General features: G+C 38.2%; 1 protein-coding gene across 10 annotated transcripts; it reads right to left on the bottom strand.

Moving 5' to 3' along the window:
• Positions 1 to 3,574: 3,574 nt before the first annotated feature.
• Positions 3,575 to 24,691, bottom strand: TIAL1 (TIA1 cytotoxic granule associated RNA binding protein like 1). Of its 10 annotated transcripts, XM_019642988.1 has the most exons (14): positions 24,101 to 24,607; positions 21,921 to 21,986; positions 17,531 to 17,627; positions 13,148 to 13,230; positions 12,703 to 12,801; positions 12,418 to 12,472; positions 12,178 to 12,265; positions 10,195 to 10,270; positions 8,725 to 8,833; positions 8,315 to 8,410; positions 8,117 to 8,201; positions 7,663 to 7,786; positions 7,187 to 7,326; positions 3,575 to 6,394 (listed from the first exon to the last, which is right to left on the bottom strand). In XM_019642988.1, exons 5-14 carry the CDS (start codon positions 12,727 to 12,729, stop codon positions 6,268 to 6,270), a joined length of 927 nt encoding a protein of 308 aa, XP_019498533.1. In that variant the 5' UTR covers positions 12,730 to 12,801; positions 13,148 to 13,230; positions 17,531 to 17,627; positions 21,921 to 21,986; positions 24,101 to 24,607; the 3' UTR covers positions 3,575 to 6,267. The 10 variants fall into 10 exon arrangements, with proteins under 10 accessions (XP_019498533.1, XP_019498536.1, XP_019498535.1 ...); XM_019642991.1 differs by lacking the exons at positions 13,148 to 13,230; positions 21,921 to 21,986 and adding an exon at positions 10,731 to 10,798 and having other exon boundaries at positions 24,101 to 24,691; XM_019642990.1 differs by lacking the exons at positions 13,148 to 13,230; positions 21,921 to 21,986 and adding an exon at positions 10,731 to 11,106 and having other exon boundaries at positions 24,101 to 24,691.
• Positions 24,692 to 25,740: the final 1,049 nt, after the last annotated feature.

Here is a 25,740-nt window from a genome sequence, read left to right on the forward strand (position 1 = left end):
AGTGACAGCTGACAATGGTAGAGAGGGGATGAAAGGGGGCATGCAAGTAGTCTGTTATACTTGATTGCCTGTCCAGGAACCCAATCCTGCTTTGCTGGTAACCCCTCTTCCTAAAACAATACACCCTCCCCCCAAACTATCCAGCACCTGGCCCAGTATCACTCACTTTCTTGAAGACGGCGATGATTCCTATCGGGTACGCCCAGCTAGATTACCATTAGGAGTACAGCCCAGTCCTTTGAAAGATGCTTGACAAACTATACTGGGTAGCAATCACAGATCAAGAACTCCAAAAAACCTGTTTTTCTGGAAAATGTGTGACCACGGCCAATGTGGTTTTCTTCCTGACAAGAGCTAAAGAGGGAAAAAGGAACCCATGCCAACTAATCTTGTTTCAGATTACCTTCAACCACAACTAGCCTCAGAATCTGCATTTTAACAAGCACCCATTTGACTCTGATCACACCACATTTAAGTAAAACATCAAGTGTTCTGGTTTTGAAACTAAAATACACGTTGACCTTCACTTCGTCAAGCACAGTCATGCATTCAGCATTTATTGAACATCTGTCAGGAGCCCAGTATTGTTAAAGTAAGTCCTAGGGCTCGTGTGTTTAGCAAGAGAAAGTCCCTGCCCCACGGAGCTCACATTCTCATGGAGAGACACTGACATAACTCAAAACATAAAAATAGCAAAGCAACCCAGGAATGAGGTCACCCATTTTAAAAAATAAAATAGATTCCTGGTCTTAACAAACTATAGATTCTAAAGGATATCCTAATCCCATCATTTTACTGAAAATGCTCAAAAGCAGTATTTTAAAACAGCAGCATTTGCCCAACATCCTCACACACAGGTAGAGACGTTAATAAAAACATGCCTTAAAGGCAACCGAATAAAAATGATCAGCCCCAATATATAAGACAAAGGTGTTGGTAGTATTTTCAATACCCTGGTAAATCTCCCAGTCTTCTTGATGAAATGTGCACAGTCTGAAACTAATAGCCTATTAAATGTCAACACCTAATCCCTGATTAATATCGCACATGGTTTACTGCACCCGCCTAGGGATGGATGCCTAGTCTGTCAACTCTCTTCTGAATCAAGGACTTTCCCCTTCATTATCCTAGTCACACCACTCCTTTCCAAACGCACATCATCATTAAATAACCAGGTATGAGCTGGGCCATATGCTAACCTACAACCCCGCCAAAGGAAATTAGCTAAACATGGTTTTGCAAGTTTAGTCCTTTTCAAAATGAAGCAAACTGAAATTATTACATGGGCATTCTCAATTTTGTTTAGCTATGTTAAGGCTTATGAAGTAGCTTAATTTTTGTGAGCAATAGTAATCATAAATCACATTCAACTCATACGAGTTGAACAATTCATAATTTTTTAAAAAAGATTTTATTGGGGAATTGGGGGAGGGCAACAGCGCTGGGGAATCGGGGAAGGGGAACAGACAAGTTGCTGTCCTTTTGTTCTTCAGTCTAGTTGCGGAGGACGTCGCTTCACTGGCCCATGTTGGTATTATCATTGTGCTTTTCCCTGGTGGGTCAGATACGTCGCCGGCCACTGGATGGCCGCTCACAGCGGCTCTTGGCAGCTCACACCGGGCGACAGCCACTCACAGTAGCTCATGGCAGCCCACTGCAGCAGGGTCTGCAGCCTACACAGTTGCCGTCGCCTCACAGCAGCCCAGCTCCATGTCAAGCTGTTGTTCACCATCTTAGCTGTAGAGGGCACAGCGTCACTGGCCCTCATGTGGGATCTGAACCAGGGTCCTGCTGCTCAGAGCTGGCGTCCCAAGCCAGCTCTTTACCTACGTGCCACTTGGCTGGCCCCAATTCATAACTCTTTAACCCAGTCAAATGAACTGTGAAAATCTGAAATTTATAGTGTTAGTGTCAATTCTCAGAACAGGCCTGGCTGCATATGGCTACATATTTCAAACCCTTTTTCAGCGGTTCTCAACCTGTGGGTTGAGACCTCTTTGGGGGTCGAATGACCCTTTCGCAGGGGTCACCTAAGACCATTGGGAAACAAAAAAGATATTTTCATTATGCTTCATAACAGTAGCAAAATCACAGTTATAGAGTAGCAACGAAAATAATTTTAAGGTTGGGGGTCACCACAACATGAGGAACTGTATTACGGGGTCACAGCATTAGGAAGGTTGAGAACCGCTGCTCTAGATGGTTTCTGACATCTCTTGATACCAAAACCCCAAGGGAGAAAGATACAGGAACAGAAAACCAAAAAATCACAGTAGGACAATTATGGCATATAGCAAAACTTGGTTTACTTCAAAGTACCACCTGCAAACTCCTGTCGGTCCACAGGAACAGAGTCAAAATGGGAGGTCCACAGGCAAGCTAGGCCCAGCTGCAAAGTCAGCGACTGGACAGAGATGACTTTCCACCAGTTATTCTGGCTTTCCTCTAACAGCTATCTAACACACCTCAGTTTCGGCTTCCAGATCTTAGATGTGCATCACCTTCCCAGAGGAACAGCTCAGAGAAACAATGGCTAGTGAATTTCAAAAAAAAAAAAAAAAGCAATAATTTGGAAAAGTGCAACTTTAACTTATGTATTACAACTGAACTGGAACATCAGAACATTCAGGAAATCATTTATTAGATACATACCTTTTGTCAACTGTTACTAATTGACAATCATTTAAAAACCAAGCTGTTATATGGCTTGCCCCCTCTTCCAACAAAAGTGCAACTTGACAAAAGAGTCAATAACTATTAGTGCCCCCTCCCTTTTGTCCTAAGACTTAAAAAACTCATATATTTCCCCCTCCTCTGTTTTCTATATAAAAATTGAACTTCCTTCACATTTAGGCAATTCTAAAAGGAAGTCATTCTTGTCCCTAAGGTATTTACACAAAGTACCTTGTGAATTACAGTTCCTAGCCTATCTGCACTAATTTTCAAAATAGATCCAATTTAAGTAGCCCATTTCATATTAATATGGCATTTAAATACCACATCTACAATTTGGAATAACACGTTTTTTTAAGGCGTAATTATTCACATTATCTCCATGTTTAAAAATGGCGTAGATGGCAATCTAATTCATGGTAACTTATTTGAACACAATTAAGTAGGACATTTTATTACTACACAATAGCAGAATTCATATTTAACAAAACCCACTCATTTGAACCACTTGTGAGGCAGCTTAACATAAACTAGTAAAAGTTAAGTCATTTTTGCATCTTTCCAATACATACTAAAAACACAAAGTCAATATGTATAATATAGTAAGTGGAAGCCCAAATGCTGACTTTTAAATCATAGGTAAGATTTAATTTGGGCATACCTGCTGGAAAAGTGTCTGGATGGTGTTATCAGCACCATGCTCTAACCAATTGAGCTAACCGACCACCCCAGAGAAATCAAATTTTAATTCAACAAAGCTAATGGACTTCTAACACTTATACGGAACACAGAAATAGATCCTAATATATGAATACGCTACATACTTTACTAATAACTTAAAACAAAATTGCTTATTTCCTGGCAGCCCGGAAGGAATCATTATGTAATAAATGACAATAAGTAAAGGCCACTTCTCATAGTCTAGTCTTTATTGAAAGACTTACTTCAACTGTGGTTTACAGCTTTGGCTTACGTTGGCCAGTCATTTTAGCCTCTCACTGCCAGTAGACATAAAAATCCAGTGGGAATGGCATGGTGGTGGGGGGGGGGAGGAAATACCAGATTATTAGGGCAAAGAAGATGGCAGTCAAAAAACACATCACCAAAATAAATCTCAAAATAATTATGAAATAAGAACATTTGTTGCACATCGAAGAATCTCTGCTGTTTGTAATGAACATGGAAAAGGCAACAATTCTTAGGCTGAAATTGATCAAGATAGCACTGACTTCACTTGGCTATAAAATAATTTCGAGTCTGTGTTAGCTTGACAGTTGTCTTCTAACACGGTGCATTTCATTTGGATAAGTAGCTTTTATATTTAAAAAACCATTTTATACGAAATAACTTCCAGTAACTGACCTGATCATGAAATCCTGTTCTTTCAGATTAAGACGAAGGACACTTCAGTCATGTTTACTATGGCAATAGAACCAGTCCTGACGATTTTATTAAGTCATAGAATATACAACTAGGAAACACTGCAGCTTTATTTAGCTGTTATCGCAATAAGCTACTTAATTTACTGGCGGACCAAAAAAAGGCAAACTGAGAATTTAATAGGCTTTTATCAATATATTAAAAAAAGTCTTTAGTTGTTCAAGTTTCACATATATTCAAGAAATGTTTAACTAGGAGGCATAACTGATAATAATTTGAGTGTTCTCCTTATAAAATATAAAGTAACTTTTTCGTAATATCCCCAAAGACACTAACCATGAACAAAAGAAATAAGGGTAAATTTTATAATAGACAAGTCCTGTGGTTAAAACTAAAGTGCCATAAAAATTTGGCCCAAAGATGAAGAACTTCAGACCCTGTGAATCTTCAGGTTTGGTAACATTTGGCTGTATTTCTAAACAGGGGAAGAAGGAAAATAATACCAAAAGTATTGTGGTCATCAATTTATAAAACCATCATTATTTCAAAGCTAATTGTAAGACTTCAAAAGTGTAAAAAATAGTCATCTGTTGGGTGTTAGTTGTAACTTACTACTTAACTATAAAGGGTGCTCTCATCTTGGTGCCCAGGCCTCAAGACATTTTAAATACACTGCCTGAACATTTGCACCCCCTAGCTGTCAGAATTAAAATACATAGAATTTGATCTCTTCTGCATACCTGTTATGATAAAAATTTGAGACAGATTTTATCCACATAGGCTGAAAAATACTTCAGAAGTAAACTTCATTTGATACATCTACCCAATTGATTCATTTAGTCTGCACTCATACAACTCAGCCTCTGTTCAGGCTTGTCATCCCATGCACAATACCCACACAAGACAAATGAACAATAAAAGTCACAACTCCATGTGCTATTTAAGCTGAATATCCAATTATAAATTGGTAGATTGAACTGTCTTAAATAAGATGTTTTAGCAATCTTGTTAAAAAAATTCTTGGGCAAAATATATTTGATTTTTAAAAACACCTCAAGATTTAAAAAAAACACTTGTACTATACAACTTATAGGAACCTTGAAATAGGCTTACAAGGTTTTGATCAAGGTATTTTACATACCAAGTGATATAAAGGAAAACAAAGGGAAAAAAAATCTAATTTCCAATGACATTTTAAAATGTACTAATGCATCAAAGATTTGTATGAAATTAAAATTAAGGCTTCTTCTGTATAGTAATTTGTGTGGTTTTACTTTTACATAGTAGCCAACCCGGAAATGTCAGTCTTAAATATTATCAGTCCATTGCATTCAATGCAGTGGTGTTAAGTGTTACTTCAAATAATTACACTGTTGCTACTTCTATGATGAAGCATGCTTTTGAAACACTGTAGTTACTTAATATTTACAATGTGTATCATTTAAACTTCATGTAAAAGCACAAGTATGACTGTCTGACTTGAATACAAACACCATACTTGGCATTTGCCCCCTAAAATGAAATGTAATTTACTACAGTTTTAATAACACTTTTGAAAGTTTTAAAAATATGTCTTAATGTGGACCACCACCATTTGCTCAGGTAACTCAGACAATGCTGTTCCTTATTTAGGTCGCAAAATTTCTTTATCAGTCTGGCGTCAGTTTCTTTAGGCATAGAGTAAATACTTCCTCCAAAGCGACTCCAAAACCATGCATTTCTTCTCAGAATCACACTTTTTTCTGCTGACTTCAAATGTGGTCCACCTCAGGGGGAGGGGAGGGGAGTATCAAGGTTCAGGATGAACTTATATGTGATTCCCAGTTTTTCACGATCCTCCCTTTTTTTGCTCTTTTAAAAACACAGTGAGTTAAAATACTGAACAGCAAGATAAAAATGGAATAGTATCTAAGAATCAAAATGTATTACCCATTTCTCCTATTATATCAAAATTGGTAGTCAGAATTGTCTTTATTGACTTTATTTTAGTTTTTGTACACAAAGAAAAATCATGTTCATATCCATCATGAACAAAAACTTAAAAAGGCAGAACTAGAAGACATGTGTCCTTCACCAAAGCAAAGCTGTGCTAAAGGTTCCAAACATTTCAATTTTTAAAATAAATATTTTCATTTTCCGATGTCTACTTCCATGTCTTCAGAATGTCACAGGAAACTGAAGCATTCATGAATTACAATTGTTTCGAGTCCCAGCTCACTGTGTTTGGTAACTTGCCATACCATATCCAGCTTGGTTAGGAGGAGGTATTACAGGGGGAGGAGCTTGTCCTTGGGGAGGCTGAGCACCAAATCCACCCATCCAAGCAGCAGAAGGTGATTGACTGAAGAAATAAATAAAACCTTTAGTAAACACAAAGGAAACATTATCTATACATTCCTACAAAAATCAAGCAGAGCCTAATCACAGACAGTGAGAAATCAACAAACCTACAACAAAGAGCAAAGAAATAGATACACAGACACATATGTAGAATATATATTCCAATATTAGTCTTCAATTTTTGTGATAGCGACTTAACACAATGACTCCTCTGAAGAGTATCTCAAAACTAATTTCTAAAACATGACAAATGATTCAACACACCATCACATATTGCACATGGTATACGAATTTACAAGAAATTTAGAAACACAAGTTCATCTTGGAAAAAGAAGGAAGGAGGAGTGAAAATAAGGGTCTGGGGTAGCCTAGGGGGAAAAAAGTACAAGGGAAAAAAAGCAAGCTATTTTGTATCAGATAAATCTGAGACTTCTCACACAAGTCAACAGACATAAATCATTAAATTTCTGAACACGTCTAGACCAAGTTATCTTTTCCATGCAAAACTAAACAAGTAGATAAGATAATGCATTAAAAATGTAAATCACATGCTACCAACTGCTTACAGAGGTAGTAGGACACACCAAAAGTTACCCCAACCTTCCTTTTCACCGAGGTAATAAAAAGCAAAATTTTAGTATCATAAATCACTTTTCATAAGCTTTCTAAAATGTTTATAATTCCAAATAGTTCAAGGTATGTAATTTAAATAGATTCTCTCTAGGAAAACACACTTTTTTATTTCTTTTGTCAGAACCGTATCTGTTTCTGTACTAGAAAAACACAAACTTACTCTACTCCAAATCCTTGTTGGTTCCATGGTTGCCCGTATACTCCGTAAGGCGGTACTTGCCATCCATTTGCCATATACTGTCCATACTGCTGTGGGTTTCCATAGACTTGGCTCCACTGGCCCCACTGACTATAGTCGACCTAGGAAAAAGTAAGGTACTCTTTTAGGGAACAAGTAAGAAACACAGTATTTGAAGAAAGTGGGACACAAGGAAGAGAAAAACTAAGTAAGCACCCTTATGTGAATAGGACTCTGTTATTTATCATTGTCTAAGTTTATTGGGGTGGTGACACCTGTGAAAAGAAAGTATTAAGATTCAGTTAATACCGCAAAATAATCACTTTTGAAATAGCATTAATAAAATCAACTGAAAGCAGCTATCTGCTTTTTGTTGTTGTTTATTTTACAGTTTCTAAAGCTTTTATGTAGATATGTAAGATGGAAACCTTAAAAAGTGCTATGAAAAATGGAATTACCTGTTGGAAATTTTTAGTCATATCAGGAGATTCTTTACCCCAATAGCATTTAACAACATGTCCTTCAATCGTAGTACCATTCACCGAAACAATGGCATGGGCTGCACTTTCGTGGGTTGAAAATCTGAGGGGAAGATAATGAGTTTTTTGTTTTGTTTTTAAAGAAACTTAACACAGTAGATAATACAGGGATTCTTTTGTTTATAACTGTCAACTTGGTATTGGCGTCCTAAGGTACACCATGTATTGGGTTGTCAGAATAGTCATGACGTATTTTTTGTTTTCCATTGCAAAGATGCGTCATGACTTTTCCGACAACCCAATAGGTAGTTTAAAGTTGTATGTTGCAAAGAAGTACTAAAATAACAAACTCTGATACCTGAGGGGATCAAATAATATATCTGACAGGAATGGATCAAACATAAGAGTAATAACATCACAGGTAGAATTTTACCTGACAAATGAATAGCCCTTCTCTGGAAAAACTCTTATTTCCATGATTTGTCCAAATGGTGAGAATGTCTGTCTCATAAGCTGATCTGAAAAACAAAAACATACGGATGTTTGTTTTAAGGCTCATGTTTATCATGAAATTGGTACGAATAGTGATGAGGCTCCACAGAGAAGGGGGTTAGAAAACCGAACACTGTACCTGTTAACCCAGAAGCAATTCCTCCACAGTACACAGTACAATTTTTTGGACTTGACTGGTTTACTACGTCTTCAAATCTCAACTGCTTAGTGTTATCTATATGCAGAAAGAAAACAAAACGTTGACAGCTGTACAGTGTTATAAAACTGATTACTACATATTATTGAAGATATGCCTCATTTAGGGGAGAAAACAGAATTTCTTTTCTTGACACCATGATATGCTCTATAAAATCAGCTGGTTCGCAGCTCCAAATACACTTATATCAAAGCACAATTATTTTTTGACAATTAAATTCACGATGAATTGAGTCTTGCCATGCTAATAAAATTTTAAGAAACTGAGACTATGCTAGCACATGATTTTGTGGCGTGTCCCTAATTTTAATGCACACAGTAGGCCCATCTTACTTTCTTGTGTGCTTTTAGGTGCAGGTGGTTTACGTGTGGCCCAGTTGGTTCTGATCTGACGGCCACCCAACCACTGGCCTCCCATATGCACAATTGCATTTTCTGCATCCTATGGAGAGAAAAGAGAAAGAACGAGCAATTACGAACACAGGAAATGGTAGTATGTAAGACCCAGCAAGGTATGATAACATGCTGACACTGCTGGATCCAATAAATCTTATCGGTAAATGGAACTCACTAAGCATCCTAAACAAACAAAACTGCACTAGTATCAAAAGAAAATGATTTGATTTGAGCAATCCATAAAAGCTATTACAATCTACAGATTTCAAAACACCACAATAGCATTTAAGCATTAAGGGAAATTTATTATAACTCAAATATGCAAGGAACATTCACAACTCCACTACCAAAAGAACCAGGAAAGTAGAAATCCTATAAGACGAAGTTGTTTCCAAGTATCTTAATTTTATGAGTGATTTGTAATATAACTTTTACTGAAGAATATATTAAAACTCTAATGTTTCTAAGTCACCTAACCCCCAAAAATCTACATTCTAGAACAATGGATTATAACTATGATACAAGATTAAAAACTCATTTTAAGAAAGAAGACTTCTGCATTGTTGTAGAATGCTTTTAAATGGCTGCCACCAATAAAAAATAAGTTTAAGGGCCGGGTGAGTGGCTCAGTTGGTTAAGAGCTCGCTCAAGAGTTTGAGCTCTGAGCAACAGTGGTTCGAGTCAGCCCGAGCTGAGCAGCCGTGAGCTGCCAACAGGTGGCGGGATGGCTCAGCTAAAAAAAAAAAAAAAAAAAAAAAAAGTTTAGATTCTCACAATTAATGTGAATTTGCAATGAATCTACGCAAGAATACAACTCCTGCCCTTTATCTTACTGCTTCAATAAAATGTAGGTATAATTTAAGTTGCTGCAACTATTCTAAAATGCTAATACCAAAGCCCACTTTATTATTTGATATCATAGTTAATGCAAATTCTTAGATACTTTTGTGCCTCTTTCTTAAAGAATACATGCAAAATTCAAGATGAATTGCTTAAATTTTCATTTATATAATTTGCTGTAGTCATTACTAACCCAGCTACAAAAGTATGAATAATAATTACAAAGTGAAAACTGAGATTTTCATGGTTAAAACTAAATATAATTCAACTTACCTCCAAATTCTCAGACTGGCTCATTTGTCCTAGTCTTGAGCTTTCCTTCTAACACACTGCTTACCTTCACCAATGCACACGTGCAACTTTAATACTACTCCTTATAATTGGCCTATCTTTCCCCAGCTATTTATTTCCAAGCTTATGAAAAAAACAATGTACTATCCTCTATTATTACAACACACAGAATTACATAAAGGCTGTGTTTGCAGTTAACATCTGAAAATACTCAAGTTTTAAATGAATTTATAACTAAACCTTGTGTTAAATTTAAATAGAGCTGAAAGAACCTACCAGTTTGTTATAAAAAGATACAAAACCATAGCCTTTGGATTTTCCAGTTGCCATGTCTTTAACTACTCGGGCATCCCTGTGAAAAGAAGCACAGCTAAATGAGGGAAGTAAGAGTTATCCTCAAAATAAAAACTAAAAGGAACCACACACACTGTATTGTGAGCATGTTTTTAAATAAAATTTCAGTTAGCCCTAATTAACTATAGCCATTCCTGTACTCTCCCTACGCTTCTTTACCTGTTAGAAAAAAGCAGTAGGACAAAAACATGTAATAAACATGCAACCTAATCAAATAGCCTGTGCTTTCTAATCTAAATGCTCAAATTTGAAGATTAATAGGAACAATAGTTTCCTTTTCTAATATTCTATTGGCTAGTGTCTGCTAAGGTTTACTGATTCTATAAATTACTGTAACAATGCTAACTACTTTACCATGCAAACTCTAAATAGTTAAATGTCTTCTGCCTAGTGATACAAAATATATGAAATATTAAAAAATTGAAAAAGAGGAAAAAATAGGAATTAAAAAGGCATACATGGCCTGTTAACAGATTTCTTTATTTTTCTTGGTCAATTCTCTATCATCATTTTGGAGTTTGGGCAGCTGTAAATTTTGAAAAATTGACATTTTCAGAAATTTAAGAAAGGAGAATAAAAAACTAACAACAATGCTAAGCACACCAGTACGAAAACAACAAATTTACACAGAAATTTTAGTGAGTAAGTTAAAATGATTGGAAATATAGAACTCCACTGAATATAGAATGTTAAAATGTAAATACTAAAATATGTATATATAAATAATGTATAATAAGAATAAATAGAAATGAGAAAAAAATCTACAACTGAGTTCCAGTGTGCACAGTTCCTTGCAGTTAGCCTTCAAGATCCTGTCCATTCTTATGAGCAATTCTGCAAAATAACCAGAATGCTATTACTTTTAATTGTGACTTGGACTTTAAAAAAACTGCAGGTCTCAGGTATAAATAAAGATTGAAAAACAGCAACCTGTATTATTTTTTACACTGATTTTTAAAACAGTACTACTTACCACATTTAGAGATTAAAAAGCAAAGCAAATATCAAAATAGAAAATTAAGAATTAAACCTTTCTTTCAAATAAATTAAATCTATAGAACAACAAATTGTATACAGAAAAATATTGTTGTTCTTAGTTGAGACATATTCCTGTAAAGTAATACTGAAACATTTAATTTCTAAATTTTCGTAATATTTAAACATTTCTATAGGAAATAAATACATAAAATCATTCTTAATCAGAAGATAAATTACGATAAACATGTTATAGAACTTGTAACCACTTCTAATTTCCCAATATATCTGATCAAGTAACATACAGTGAAATTTGAGCATAAACTTTGTTAAAAATCAAACCACATTTGGGCCCTAAACTAGCAGATTAAAATAGCACTAACCAAAAAAAAAAAAAAAAAGCTATTAATCCCACATTTATGGCTCAGACATTGAAACATTTTAATATAATATACTACTTTTCAACTAAAATATCAAAACACATTTATCTTTATAATTAAACATGCACATTTCCAATTTAACCACAATATACCCCTGGATTTATCTACTTGCCCTCATTTATAAACTCTTGTAAAAGTTCAATACACAGTATAAATCATTTCTTTTTGATTAACCCACTTTTCTTTAACCACCAAATGTTGAAAACATTTGACAAAAACTTGGACTTTATAATAGGTTTTACCACCCAAACAACTGCTTCAAAGATAACAATCACTTAAAAAATTTTAACAGATTATACACAGGATTAGATGAAAACAAGACCCCAAACATTAAAATGACATTAACATTTTCAACAACTACTAATCAAAACAACAAAACAAACAAAAAAAATCACACTAACTAGGGAAAGAAAAGCTTAATTCTGATACAAATTAATCATATGCAGTTTTGCCTATCACTACTGAGTATAGTATTGATTATGATACTTACGATATTTTACCGAAGGGGGCAAATGCTGATTTGATATCTTCTGTTGTAATTTCTGGACTCAAATCCCCGACAAACACATGGAAGTGATCTGAAACCAAAGCATTTGGTGTCAAACACTGAAGAAATCAGCACTAAACCGTTTATAGGCGACACTACGGGGAGAAGAGCCCTATGGAAGCTGGTAATGCTGCCGGGGTAATTTCAGAACTCTTCACAGTAAAATGCAGCAAGCGTACTTACTAGAAGTATCTTTTTTCTGGCTACTTGGTGTTGTGGCCCAGTTTACTTTGACCTCCTAAAAATAAAGATTATATTTAATACAATTATTAGACACGTCATTATGAATCATAACACTTACCACTTATCAAATCACTTAATAAGCAGGATAATTTTTGTAAAAGCACTAGGCTGAATAAAGCCAAACGATCACTCAGCAGAGCTGAATATTTAGCAACTTGCTAAGAAAGAATACCACTTGACATGCACACACAACACTCATCAGGTGCCATCATTCTGTTATCTTACCTTTCCCAAAATTTTTCTCCCATTCATAGCAGCTAATGCAGCAGCTGCATCTCTGTGTTCATAAAATTCCACAAAGCAATATGGGTCATTGCTTGTATGCTGCAAAACAGAAAATCCAACAGAAGAGTTGACCCTTCTGCTATCGGGTTGCTGAGAAGAAAATCCAGGAGAAAACATTACTGATAGCTAGGAAAGTACAGGTGAGATTGCATAAGCTTACGAAAGCCTAATACTTCAAAAATAAGACTTATAGCTACACCTGGCTTTGCACCTCAGAACAGTGTTGTATTCTAACAGAACTATCAAAGCAGTACAGAAGCATGACTCTCAGTATTAAATCAAAATACAGAGTTCTGGTGAAGTGTGATAAACATAAAATAGAAGATTACATCAGACCAGACAGAACCTCAGGCTCAGATGTGATAGATAAGGACCGCTTCCTTACCACTGCTCTTCTCTCCCAACATTATTTTCAAAAGGATGAACTCTATTTATGCATCATAGTCCTTCATTAACTGTATCCCACAACTATAAAAAATACAGAAATGAACCGACTTTACAAACTTTACTCCCAGTCAAAGCTAGTATTAGCACTACATATGATGAGACGAGACCGTGTATTTTTTTCTAGATAAGGAAGAAATTAGAATAAAAATAGAAAATTTCAGATTTATAACCAGCTATTGAAATTAATTCCCTATCTTTCAAAATATGCTACTGTACTGGAGGTGATTCTATGTACTTTGAATTTGGCTTTCAAAGACCAGAAAAATTATTAGCGATAAAGAAAAAAGTTTCTGAAAATGAGTCTAAATAAAATATTCCAGGACAAAGCTACAATTTTATATCACAAAAACACTGCTAATAAATCTTTATTAAATATATTCTACATCATTATGCTTAACAGTAGTTGGCAAATAGATACTTATAAAGACGGTGAGAAAGTGGTACTACCTAAGTTATAGCAACTCTACCACCTAACGACCAAAGTGGAAATCAAATTTATAAAATTGCAACCAATATTGGAGAGCTACACAACTGTACAAATGTACTTTTTACATAAGATTAAAAACATTCATCACTGTTCAGTGTAAAATACCCTAAAAAAATAATATTTAAAATGTGGAATTCTAGTTGCACTTACAAAGGATAAAAATACCAGATAAAATAAAGATCTTTTCAACAACCACTGTTTTTCATTCCAGGAAAGTTTTAGAAGAAAAATCCAAAATAAGACGTCTAAAACAATAGTGGCGAAGCAACCAGAGGCATTTCCTTGAGGGGAAAAAAAGCGTGATCATTAATACTGACATGAAAACGATGGGCTCCCATACAAAATCCTATTGTCCCAGTCACATGAACGCTGTTTCTTAGGAGGTAGAGAAAGAAAATGGGGGAAATGACTCCAAATAAAAATACGCACTTAAATTCCGCTTGCAAAAAAGTTAACATTTACTAGTAACATTCATTGAAGAAAGCGCTTTAAAAGTAAATAATAAACTAAAACTGTGCTAGTCAATTTCTCCTTTTAGTCCTCCTCTTCTGCCCTGCTGGTCTTTGAGAAACACTGATAATTGTAGCAAAACATACGGTAGTCCAGTGGTAGATACATAATAACAGGCTCTTAGTGACCTGGTCTACTCATGCACACTGACTTCAAGTTTCCCTAAGTAGTAGTGCACAGGCCCAATTCAATGTATCCATGTGTGCGCGCGCGCATACACACATTCACATCACCCTGCATTTCATCTAAGACACCAGATTTCTGTCACATCCCAGCTGTCAGAGGTATTCAAATCTTTTTAACGTTTGCCTTAGAATCGATAATATACGTTTATTGTAGTATATAGGGAAAGCTAGAATCTAAACTAAACAATACCTCAAGTAACAAATCATAAAACTAAGGGGAAGAAAGGGTTTTTCATACACTGAAATGAAATGCACGAAAGGAAAACAAATGCCTCGACAGCCTGTACTCGAGTCCATGCCCTTTGGAAGCTTCCCATTTACACCACCACCAAGTGACACAAACATTCAACTGTGTCCTTACGTAAACTACTGTTGGCGCCAATTTTTGTTGGATGACATAAAGGTCAAGACAGAGAAATATGAGATCTTACAACTATTTACAAGTCCAAGTGCAGAAGTTGTAGAATATGGATCAATTATGAAAATTCACTTCTAATTCCTCTACCCTCAAATGGCGTGTACATGCACAGGTTTTTTAAAAAAAAAAAACACTTTAAATCTTTATCAAATGTTTCCCAAAAATTTTCTAGTGACTCCATTTTCTCATATCCTGTTCTCTCCTAAACCCATTCCAGTCTGCTTCTAATCCAACCAGGCTATTGAAACTTCAGGTTGAACTTAACAATGACCTCTCTGCACCTCTGTGGTCCCTTTTCTATCCTCATCTTGGCTTTCAAACAGAATTCAAAACAGCTGACAACACTCCTCCTCTAAATAGTCTCCTTTAGATTCCACCGTGCTCTCTTGGTTTTCCTGTTTTCCGGCTGGAGGAGCTTTCAGAAGGTAGTTCTTCCTCCTTAACTCAAGCTCTAAGTGCCACTCTAAGTGTTGAGGTGCTCCAGGGCCCCTCTACTCTCTAGATCTAAGAACTATAATAGATCTCATCTAGTTCCACTGTTTCAAATACTACTACAAGCTGCTATCACCAGCACTGGTCTCTTCAGAGCTCCGAACTAGTTGATCCAAATGCCTACATAGCATGTCCACTTAGCTGCCTAGTGCACATCTGAAATTTAGCAACGCTAAAACAGGGCTCCAATTCCCACCACTCCTTCTATGCCTCCCCCTGCCATACCCATGTTAGCAAGTAAATAGCATTACCATCCACACAACTGCACAAACAAGAATGTTAGGGTCATTCTTGATGTCTTCTTTCCCCTTATGTCCCACAGCCAATCCAGTCCTATTGGTTCTACCTCCTATTATATCCCAAATTTATCTACCTCTATTTCTTCGGCTACCACTCTAGAGAACAGGTCCACATCATCTTTTACTTAGACTACTGAAATAAACCCAGCTGGTTTCCCTCCGTCCACTCTTGCCCCCTACAATCCATTCTCCACACAACAGTCATTCTCCAAATACAAGCAATCTTAAAAATGTGAATCAGAGTACAATTACCCTCCTTAAAACCCCACAGCGGCCAGAGTGAACTCCCAACTCTCTGCCATGGCCCGTTCTGCCCTATGTGACTCCAAACCCCGCCCGCTCCCCTCCCGCCTCATTAGACATATTTCCCACCAGGTGCCTCCACTCCGCAGGCTCAGCCAGCCTGGGCTTTGGTTCCACAAACACAACAAGCTCATGACCAACTCCAGGCCCCTGCCTGTGCCATGCCCTCTGCTCAGCTCTTAACCGAGATGGCACCATCATGTTACTCCTGTCTCAGCCCCCAGAGGTGACATCTTCCCTCACTACTTAGCCCGCATAGCACCAGCCCTCCGACTTTCATCACAGAACTGTTTTCCTCTCTTCATAGTTCCAGTGCTTTAAACAGTGCCCAGCACAAAGTAAATTCTGATTACTGAAAGAAGGAACGAATAATAATCCGAGACAGGAAGGAGAGAAAATATACCAGGACTGATGATTATCATTAGTTAGGAAAGAAAGTCAAAAGGCCCATTTGCTTTACAGATTTTGAACAGTCGCCCTCTGTCTCAGGGTCTTACACACACTCCTTCGCGCAGCTTCTGGCCCCTACCAAGCACTCCTGCATCATTTCCCGGCATCTCTGTGACTAGTCCCATCCGAAACGCCACTGTGCTATTTCTAACTGTCCTTCCCCTTTTCTCACAAGCACTCCCTCTGTCTGCCAGACTGGGTCCACATTCCTTTCTCTACCTGGAATCCCTTCTTCCTCCAATTCCTTTCCAGACAGTTCCCATCACTATCCTTTTCAGTTTCAGCCTAGACACTGACTCCTCCAAGAAGCCTCTCCAGGCCTAAGACTGGACTGGGGTCCACGGGCTCCCAGGACACTTGGAAGTGCTTCCGTAGCGTTTATCATCCTGGATCCTGTCAGTGCCTGTTAGATCCATGTTGGTGCCTGTTAACTCTGCTGTCTCCCTCATCAGACTGCACAATTCTATGGGGCCAGGAACTGCCGTATTCACCACTGCACCCCTACTAGCACTTACCATAATGCCTGGTACATGGTAACTACTACCAAAAAAATTTGATGAATAAACAAAAAGGGAGAAGAGAACAAACTGAAACACAAGTCATTGGGCACTGCTACAGTCTTAACCAGGAAAGTATAAAAAGTAGTATTCTTTGAAAAAAACAAAAAAAAGAAAAACAGAATTATTACCCTAACAATTTAAATTCCTATCTACAAAAAGCTGCTCAGTTATTGGTATTTATTAAAAACACACAAGATGCATGCTGCTGCACTTGACACATAACTATGCTCTTTCACATACACCAATTCCGAAACTTGAAATACATACGATCTGAATCGGTAACGTTCTTATTGGAATTGTATGAAATATCATCTAGTTTTCGAACAGACTGGGATAAGCTGCAACACCTTTTTACAAGCAGAATCACCTGAACGTAACTACCTCATGAAGAATGGCCATTTGAGAATAATAGCACAGGAACTTTGTCCTTGAAAATAAAACTCCATTCCGTAGCCAGTTTGTCAGCCAGACCAACGTAATAAGGAGACACAACAAACATGAGTCTCTCCATCAGAATAACGTGAGGCTTGGAATGTTATTTTAAAATCATACTAATTAACTCATGTACCTCAAAATGTTAAACATGCTGTCAGCACATGGAACTGGGAAGATCTTACCTCTGTTATCATTTTACAGCTTTTACAGGGTCCAATCTGACTGAATAATTGAAGTATAAGGACTTCCGTCACATCTCTGGAGAGGTTACCTACGTATCTGGACAAGAAGAAGAAACAAACATCAGCAATTTTCTTTCCGCTGTGGCTCTAATGTGTTATCAATTAATTCATCACCTTTTTGTTCATTTTAACTTCCTGTCTTCAATAAAAATTTTCCAATAAGCCTGATCCTATAGAAAGTAAGAGTAATCCTTATTTAGGAAAGAAACAAATGTTCTTAGGCCACTAAAGTACCACTTCAAAAGGCTTCATAAAGAACAAATTGAAGTGGCGTTGCATATTATTCTGTACACTATATATGATTTTCTCATGTTGTTAGAATCAAAATAATAAAAAATTTAGACCAATCTCAACATAACTACAATGTATAGATGTGAAACACAATTCAAAATAATCTCTCTCTCTCTCTCTTTCTCTCTCTCTCACACACACACACACACACACACACACACACGCACACGCACACGCACAAATAATACCACAAATACTGATTCATTAAAGCATTTGATCACAAAGGGTATTATACATAAGGTGAGTTTATTTTGGACCCCCAACTAAAGCAATTACATGAATGAAAAACAGAATTAAAGTTACAGCAAAACACACAGAGATTGGAGGGTTTTGTTTTGTCTTATTAAATTGTTATTAATGCTGTCTTCATTTGTTTTGTTTTAGGAGCAGGGTAAAATAATAAAACTTCCTAGCCTGAATAAAGATAAATTAAAAAAAATAACAAAAGACCACCAACCACCCAGAGATGACCAACTTGGCTTCTCTTGTACCATGGATTTATTTTAATTTAGCTTAATAAACTGTCAAACTTTTTAAGTCTTTCTGATACTCAGTGTATAATTCCTAAAATTTGCCCGTTATGGAACTCATAAAGCAAACAAATATAAAAATTAATATAGTTTCTTCTGGAAAGTAAATGGACAGAAGTTTTATTTTCCTAATACAGAACATCTGGAAACTGAGTACGGAGACCAAAATAAGCCTTGCATCTATTACCATATTAAATACATAACTGCTTTGAGATGAAACACTCTGAAAGGGAAAAACAGACTGAGAAAGGTAAGGTTACATATAAAAAAGAAAATTATCTGATTAGAAATGAACAGCAATTTTCCAGTTCAGCTAAGAATTTCACTGCAATGGGCGCTAATACCTTTCACTTACATGCTCTAAAACTGAAACACAAGTCCAATGTTACTTAAATAGAAGACCAAACCGTGATAAATTGGTTTAGGTCCACCTATGCCTTCTTTTCCTTAGAATTAAAGTAGAACAGGCCCATTGGTAGGCCACGCAGTGACATACTTTTTCCCACAGTAGTGAAAGGTTATAGGATTATGAGCTAGCCAGACCACTGCCTGTCCCTTTTTAATTCATAGGGGCTTGAGAGTATGCACGCTTGGAATAATTTCTTTTTGTACAAGGTAGACCTACCTATAAAGAAAAGAAAATAAAGAAGTAACCCTGGTCTGCTAAGTGTTACCCTCATCTAACCTAAAGTGCTAGTTAGCTCATTTTTAAGAGAATAGGAGTGGATAAAACTGATTTTCACATATTAAAACTAGTAACAAAATTAAAATAGAATGACCATTTTAATATAACAAATTTTAAATAGTTTTAAATTTGTACTACTGTTTGAAACACTGATTTGTTCAGGAAAAACTGCATAGGCATTAATTACATTCCAAACCTAACAGTCACAATGAAAGCTGTTACTACTGCATTCAGTTTTTATTCCAAATCAACCTATTTCCAATCCCTTATAGATTTTGAAGAATTTAGATACGTTAACTTTTACATTTCAAGCACTGACACCAAAGAGTAAAATGTTAATCTAAATTTACGTCATGAAATACTTATTTAAAAAACCCCTAATTTTAAAGTTTCCTATTTTGAAAAATGTCTCCACTGTAAGTTCAGTGGTAAAGCAGCAAATTAAACTCCCAAAACTAATATAAAAAAGGCCATTAACAACAACATGTAGAACATCTTAATTTACAGGGGTAAAAAGGATGTAATTCACTACATAATCCCACCCAAATTTTACTCAAAACTCAGATTGCCTTTTACTTTACTAAGAGTTCTACAATTCATTCATTTACATATGCCTTCATTATAATACAGAGAAACATTTTACAGCTTTAAAAATACTGTACTGCATAGCTTAAGTAGCTTTACATTATCATAAAACTTATCTATCCCCAAGTAAATACTAAAAAATACTTAAGATTATATAAAATATATAAAATGTTCAACACTGACCAGGTTAGAATATCATCTCTTACGATAGTGAAATGATTAACCTTTTTTCTTTCTAAATTATAGTTTCTACACTTCACTTTCTTTCTGCTCTGGTTATGAAGCAGTCAACATATTCTAAAGTTCAAGTGTTTAAATATAAAATTTCTACTTGAAGAACATATATATAAAAATAACAGAAAAAGACAAACGGCTCAAATTCTTGTGCTGAGAGGTCAAGTAAAAGAGTAAACATTTAGGAAATTCCAAAAAGATTTTTTAACTCAAGTAAAAATAAAAAATAAAAAAGAAAGAAAGAAAGGCATACTTTAGGTCTATTTTGTCTTCTAAGAACAGGAACTGCAGAAACTAAAGCATTAAAAATGGAAACTAATGCCTTTATCCCTAAACATCAGGGTTAAAATCCAATTTGAGACTAGAAACTTGGCAGTGACACAGTAAGCAAAAGTTCACATTGCCAAAGTACTTCCCATGTCCAACTGGGCAGAATTTTAAGTAAAGAATATCATGCCTTTCAGGAGGCTTAATCACACTTTTCCAACATGGAATGTGCTCGCACTCTGAAAAGAGGAGCCTTACCAAGGCTGAAATTACCAGCACTTTTACACAAGGCACTGTAGCCAAATTTATATGAAAGTAACATGTTTGCTTTTGCTCTTGACAAGTTCCTATATAAGAGGAGATTCTGCAACAATACCCTTCAATGGGCCTCTAATGAATTAATCGATTGGTCAACGTTTCATGGTACGAAGGAGGCAGGGCGGAGGAAAGGTGCAGGCGGTAGAAGTAAACTGACCAACTACATAAGGGATATTGACACACATACACATACATTTTAAAGAAACAGAAAATATGAGTAAGTTGAACGAAAGGCTTAATTACAGCCACAATAAAGCCACATCCATGGTATAAGCTAGTCAATTTTATAATGGGATTTAATAGTATTTTCTTCTGCTATTGCCCTTAGCTGTTCAGATTATACTCTAAATCACTGGTTTATTTCCTCCTTTTGACTGAGTATCAGAAAGAACAGCCTTAAAGGATGGCATTGCATAACAAGGTATAATCCCAGATCCACAATTCCTACTCATTTGGGTGCATCGGATAGGTGAAGAAAACAAACTACATTAGAACACAGTTATAATTTAATGTTGTATTATAGATTCAGATATACCGTGGATCTAATCACTGCACTCAAAGTTACCAACACCACCAGTCTAAAACGTGTGTCCTGCAAGGTAGGTGTCAGGCAGCCCTGTTCCAACACCAGTATTACAGCATGCTCTCCTTTGTTTGCTTTTTTAGATCACCAGTTACCCAATACATATTACCCCCAAATAAATGTCAAATGAGAATGGAGAGCATCAGAGAACAGATCTTTAAAGCAACTACATGACAAATAAACTTTAGGCTCAATATCAAAGCAATTGTATACTACTTTAAATACCACCAAATAAATTAGTAATACTGTAAGTAATGAATATTTAAAGACCTACCTAGGCTATAAACACCATATTGTTTTCTGATGATAGAACCATATGTCTTAGCTTGTGTGTGTCGGCAGGAAAAAAACCTCACTAGTAACACACAGGCATTTTAAGGAAACAGTTTTAAGATAAGCTTTGTGAAGAGTAAATTCTTTTAAAACGTATTAGCCACTTGAAAGCCTAATCCACAGATCACAATAAAATAAAAGGACCTCCATAAATAAACTAACAAAATAAAATACTGCTAGCTATCAACCATTAAAGTCATGTTCAAAGTTTTCATCACGTTACTCGTATCTATAACGAATCTTTTGAGAAATATGTAAAACGAACACTTAAAAAAGCTACTATGCATTATTTATTAAAATCTGGCCAACAATCCCAATTGTGAAACATGTTTTTATCTCAAAATTTTGCATTTGAAGGTTTTAAAAAATATTTAAAATCCACAGATTGCACCATTTTCGGCATCATGTCTGCCTATAATTTTAAATCAATCAAGACTTAAAAAAAAAAAAGGACTTAATACTTTTAATGAAAAGAAGTATAATCATTGTAAAATGTTTGAGTACCTCTTATGTTCCAGGCAGAACTAAGTGCTGCAGGGGTAAGACCTAGGAAGATGTACCACTCCTTGTCTAAAAAAAAAAAAACACAACCCTTCCCATGAGAAGACAGGGAGAAGGAAAAAGGAAGACAGAATAGTAAGCATGTACTGACATACAGGTACACCAAAGTTCAAGATGTTTCCTTACTCATATGTATACGTGTCACATTTTTAGACAACTGTATATATAGACAACTTAAGTGTTTCAGAAAAAGAACAGGAGATTAGAGAAGATGGAGGTAAGAAACAAGTGACAAAGTAGTTAGCTTACTAATCTATTGGCCAAAGTCTAACACATGGAGATGAAGACTCAGCTGAAACAATGATAGTTATATATGAATTAAAGGTATTGAAATAGCATATTATTTAGCACAGCAAAAACAGTAACTTCTCTTCATCAGGAACAGATAAATACAGTTAATGAGAAATACGCTAGGGGAATTTACCCATTATTCAACTATTATGATGCAATGATGACATTTCAGATGTTTAGATAACAGTGTAACTTTTATCTTTGTTAACTACATGCTAGCTAGGCTCTAACACACCTTTCCCAGATGCTTCCATCAAAGTACACATGCTAACTAAATACCAAGCCTTGGCTTCAACAGCTGTTAAAGGACAAGTTTCAAGTTTGTCCCGACTCCCTCTTTTCTGGAAACAGAAGGCCAAAATGGAAGACAGCACAAAATACAAAAGGTTCACTAAGCAGGCTTTTCATTCAAACATTTGATGCGCAGAAGTTGGCCTCAAATTCTCAAAATGGGATGGTAAATACTTTAGTGAGACATCAGAGAAACAGGAATAAAAAAGTGCAAGCCCTCCCCCCAAAACAAACTAAACAATAACAAAAAACCAAACCTGTACCAATATGAAACAGATACCTATCTGCTTTACTGAGCGGACTTTCCTTGGTAGGCCTAAAGAGATGAACGGTAGACAAACTTCCTGAGTACCCATCCACCTTCATGTATTCCCCAGAAAGCAATTTCCCCACCAGATAGCTGAGCCAAGTGAACTACGATCATATCAATACCAAGCAGAGGCAAGAGAAAACAAGAGCAGTGATTTAACTCCTTGGACTCGAGGTAGGTGTGTTGAGCTTCCAGAGGTTAGGAAAGCCGAAAGTGCTAAACTTAAACATTTAAGTAGAAATTCCTCAGACTTTTTTTTTTTTTTTAAATGCAGGAAAAAGAAAGTAGTGCTACACTATCCGGAAAGGAATGCAAATGCTGAGTCATCACTCTTCATTAGGAAGGAAACGCGAATAAGCGGGTGGAAGATGAAATCCATTCATTAGATTGGGCTTCAGGTAAAAAGCAACAGCAAGGCAGAAGAGCGATCGCTCAAGACACACATCGAATAGCGGATACAGGCATCATTGTATCCAACTCTGAAGGTCTCGGCGCACAGATTAAAAAGAGGTAACATGAAAAAGACACAAGCAGTTTAACGGGCTGTCATGTTAGCGTAGGTAGTGCTCCAAGTAAAGTTCGTTATCCCAGAAGAGAAAGATGCTCCAGCGGCAAGAGACATCCCTTTTGCACTTCAAAAGTAGCAGGCGCTTGGAGTGTGTTTCTGACAGCGTGGGAGGGGGCACGTGGGGCAGAAGAGAGTAGGGGCTTAAGCGGCAAGCGTGTTCGGCTTCCTCCGAGGGCTTACCTTGGGAGAGAAAGCCGGGAGCGACTGGAGCTGGGAAGGTGGAGGGAGTGAGTGCTAATTCCTCGGGGCCCGCAGGGGATGCTTCTGCGGTCCCACCCCCAGTCCCACCTCCACCAGGCCCTGCCCCTGTGGGGACAGCTCCCGGCCCAGCCTAGGGCCCCCAAAGCAGAGGGAGAGCAGGAGCTCCCCCGGGCCTGACAGCCTCTGCTGTGCAGAAACCCGGCCTAAGAAAGGTGTGCAAAGAAAGGCGCGAGAGGAAAAGGTCGAAACAAGACCCAGGCCCCAGGAAGTGACTGTGGGAGAAGGGAGGGCTTCCTTCCCAAGGAAAAGGGGACAGATGAGGAATGCACTAGGCGTCCGCACCACCCCGGCCAGGGAGGCGCCGAGAGCTCCAGCTTCGGCCCCGCTCTCCTGCTCCCTCCCACAGCGTTCCGCGGTGCCCGGGCCTCTCGGCGCCTGGCACCCCCCATCTCGGGTACTCACAGAGTCCGGGGCTGCCCGTCGTCTTCCATCATGGTGGGTGCGACGGAGCGATCCCGGGACAAGGGGGAGGGCAGGGCTGGGGAGGGGAGGGGGCGGGGAGGAAGGGGAGGGGGCTCCGGGCACCAGCTGGGGGCAGAGGAAAAGGCACCGAACCCTGCACTCGGGGTCTCTCCCCCCAGCCCACTCCGGACACTGCGCTCCAACCAGGAGGAGCAGGAGGAGGAGGAGGATGAACAAAATGGCCGCCGCCACCAGCCAGGCAGGAAATGGGCAGAGCGCAGGCGCGGCCCGCCAGGTCACCGCTCAGGCCAGCCGCGACGGCCTGCAAAGGGGATAACTGAGTAAGGAGGAAAACGGGCCGCAGAGGAAACCCTGTGCCCGGTCACGAGGGATCACATTGTCACTGTGCGCCTGCTGGCCGGCTGAAGCCCAGCCAGCTCAAGAAAAGATCAAGTAAAAAGACAACCGTCGGGAAGCTGTAGTCTCCGGGAATTGTGGTCCTGGAAACGAGAGAGGGAAGCACTTCTCCAGAGGACTTCTGGGAACTGTAGTCCAAAGAAGACGGCCGGCGCCCGCACCGCCCTGGGACTCGAAGAAGAGATTTCTGGGTAGTGTAGTCGTACGTGAGGAAGTGCGGCGACCAGGAAGTCGGCGTGCTGGGTGGGGAGAGGGAGAATGAAGGCGAGGTTAAAAGGCAGGGAAACAAGGTGGAGCGGGGAAAACGCTGTCCGGGAAGTAAACTACAAACCCCAGAGTGCCTTTCGCTGGGGGGCTGTCCGTGAAGTGCTCCAGGCATTTTAAGGCTCTTCAGTTGGCTCAGCCTGCGCTGTTGCTCCGCCTCCGTCTAGCCTGAGAGCGGTTTCTTCAACTGCGGTACGAGCTGTGCTCTGGCTCCGCGTGGTGTCTGAGCCAGCGGGCCTTTCACTCCCTTCTCTATAAATCAAAACGGCCAGCCTGCGGGTTATCAACCGCTGCCTCACGCGACGGGCCCGAGGGGCCGGGGCTGAGCTGGGAGCTGCGCTGGCCAAGGCCCCTCGAGCTTCCCAAGGACCGGCCGCGTTCTGGGGGCGCGTTTTTCTGCAAATAGGTATTCCTAGCTTAGGTATCCTGCTTGTAGATGGCGGTATAAGTTTCAGAGTTTTCCGCATCCATTATTTCATTGGATAAGAGGGTAAGAAGAGCAACCCGTCATTAAAATGACTCATTGAAGCAGTGTAAGGTGCCGTGGTAATGCCCTCCTACCCTCTTATTAAATTCTTAGTGTGAAAAAAAACCTTTGGGCAGAGACGTGCACAGACTTACGGTTGTTGTTTCGAGATAATCTGTCATGTAGACGGGGAGTGAAGTCTTCCGTGAACATGGGGGAAGCCATGCTCAAACCGGCTCTGTAGCCCTGTAGAATTTGTATATGCTTTCTTTCCCCTATCCCCCACCCCAAGCATCTTTAGGAGAACGTTACTGAGTTCATTCCGCTCCAGTCGCTTAGTGAAGGGTGGTGGTGAAGACAGATTTTTTTTTTTAGCCTGTTGCCCCAGCTTTAGGGTCCCAGGTAATGCCTTAAGACTTGGTTCTGCAAACATGCAGAGGGCCTACTCTGCGAGCTGCTGTGCTGCACCCCAATCCTGTAATGGGAGTCAGCT

This window comes from Hipposideros armiger, unplaced genomic scaffold (genome assembly GCF_001890085.2).
Source record: "Hipposideros armiger isolate ML-2016 unplaced genomic scaffold, ASM189008v1 scaffold_74, whole genome shotgun sequence".
Classification (NCBI taxonomy): Eukaryota; Metazoa; Chordata; class Mammalia; order Chiroptera; family Hipposideridae; genus Hipposideros; species Hipposideros armiger.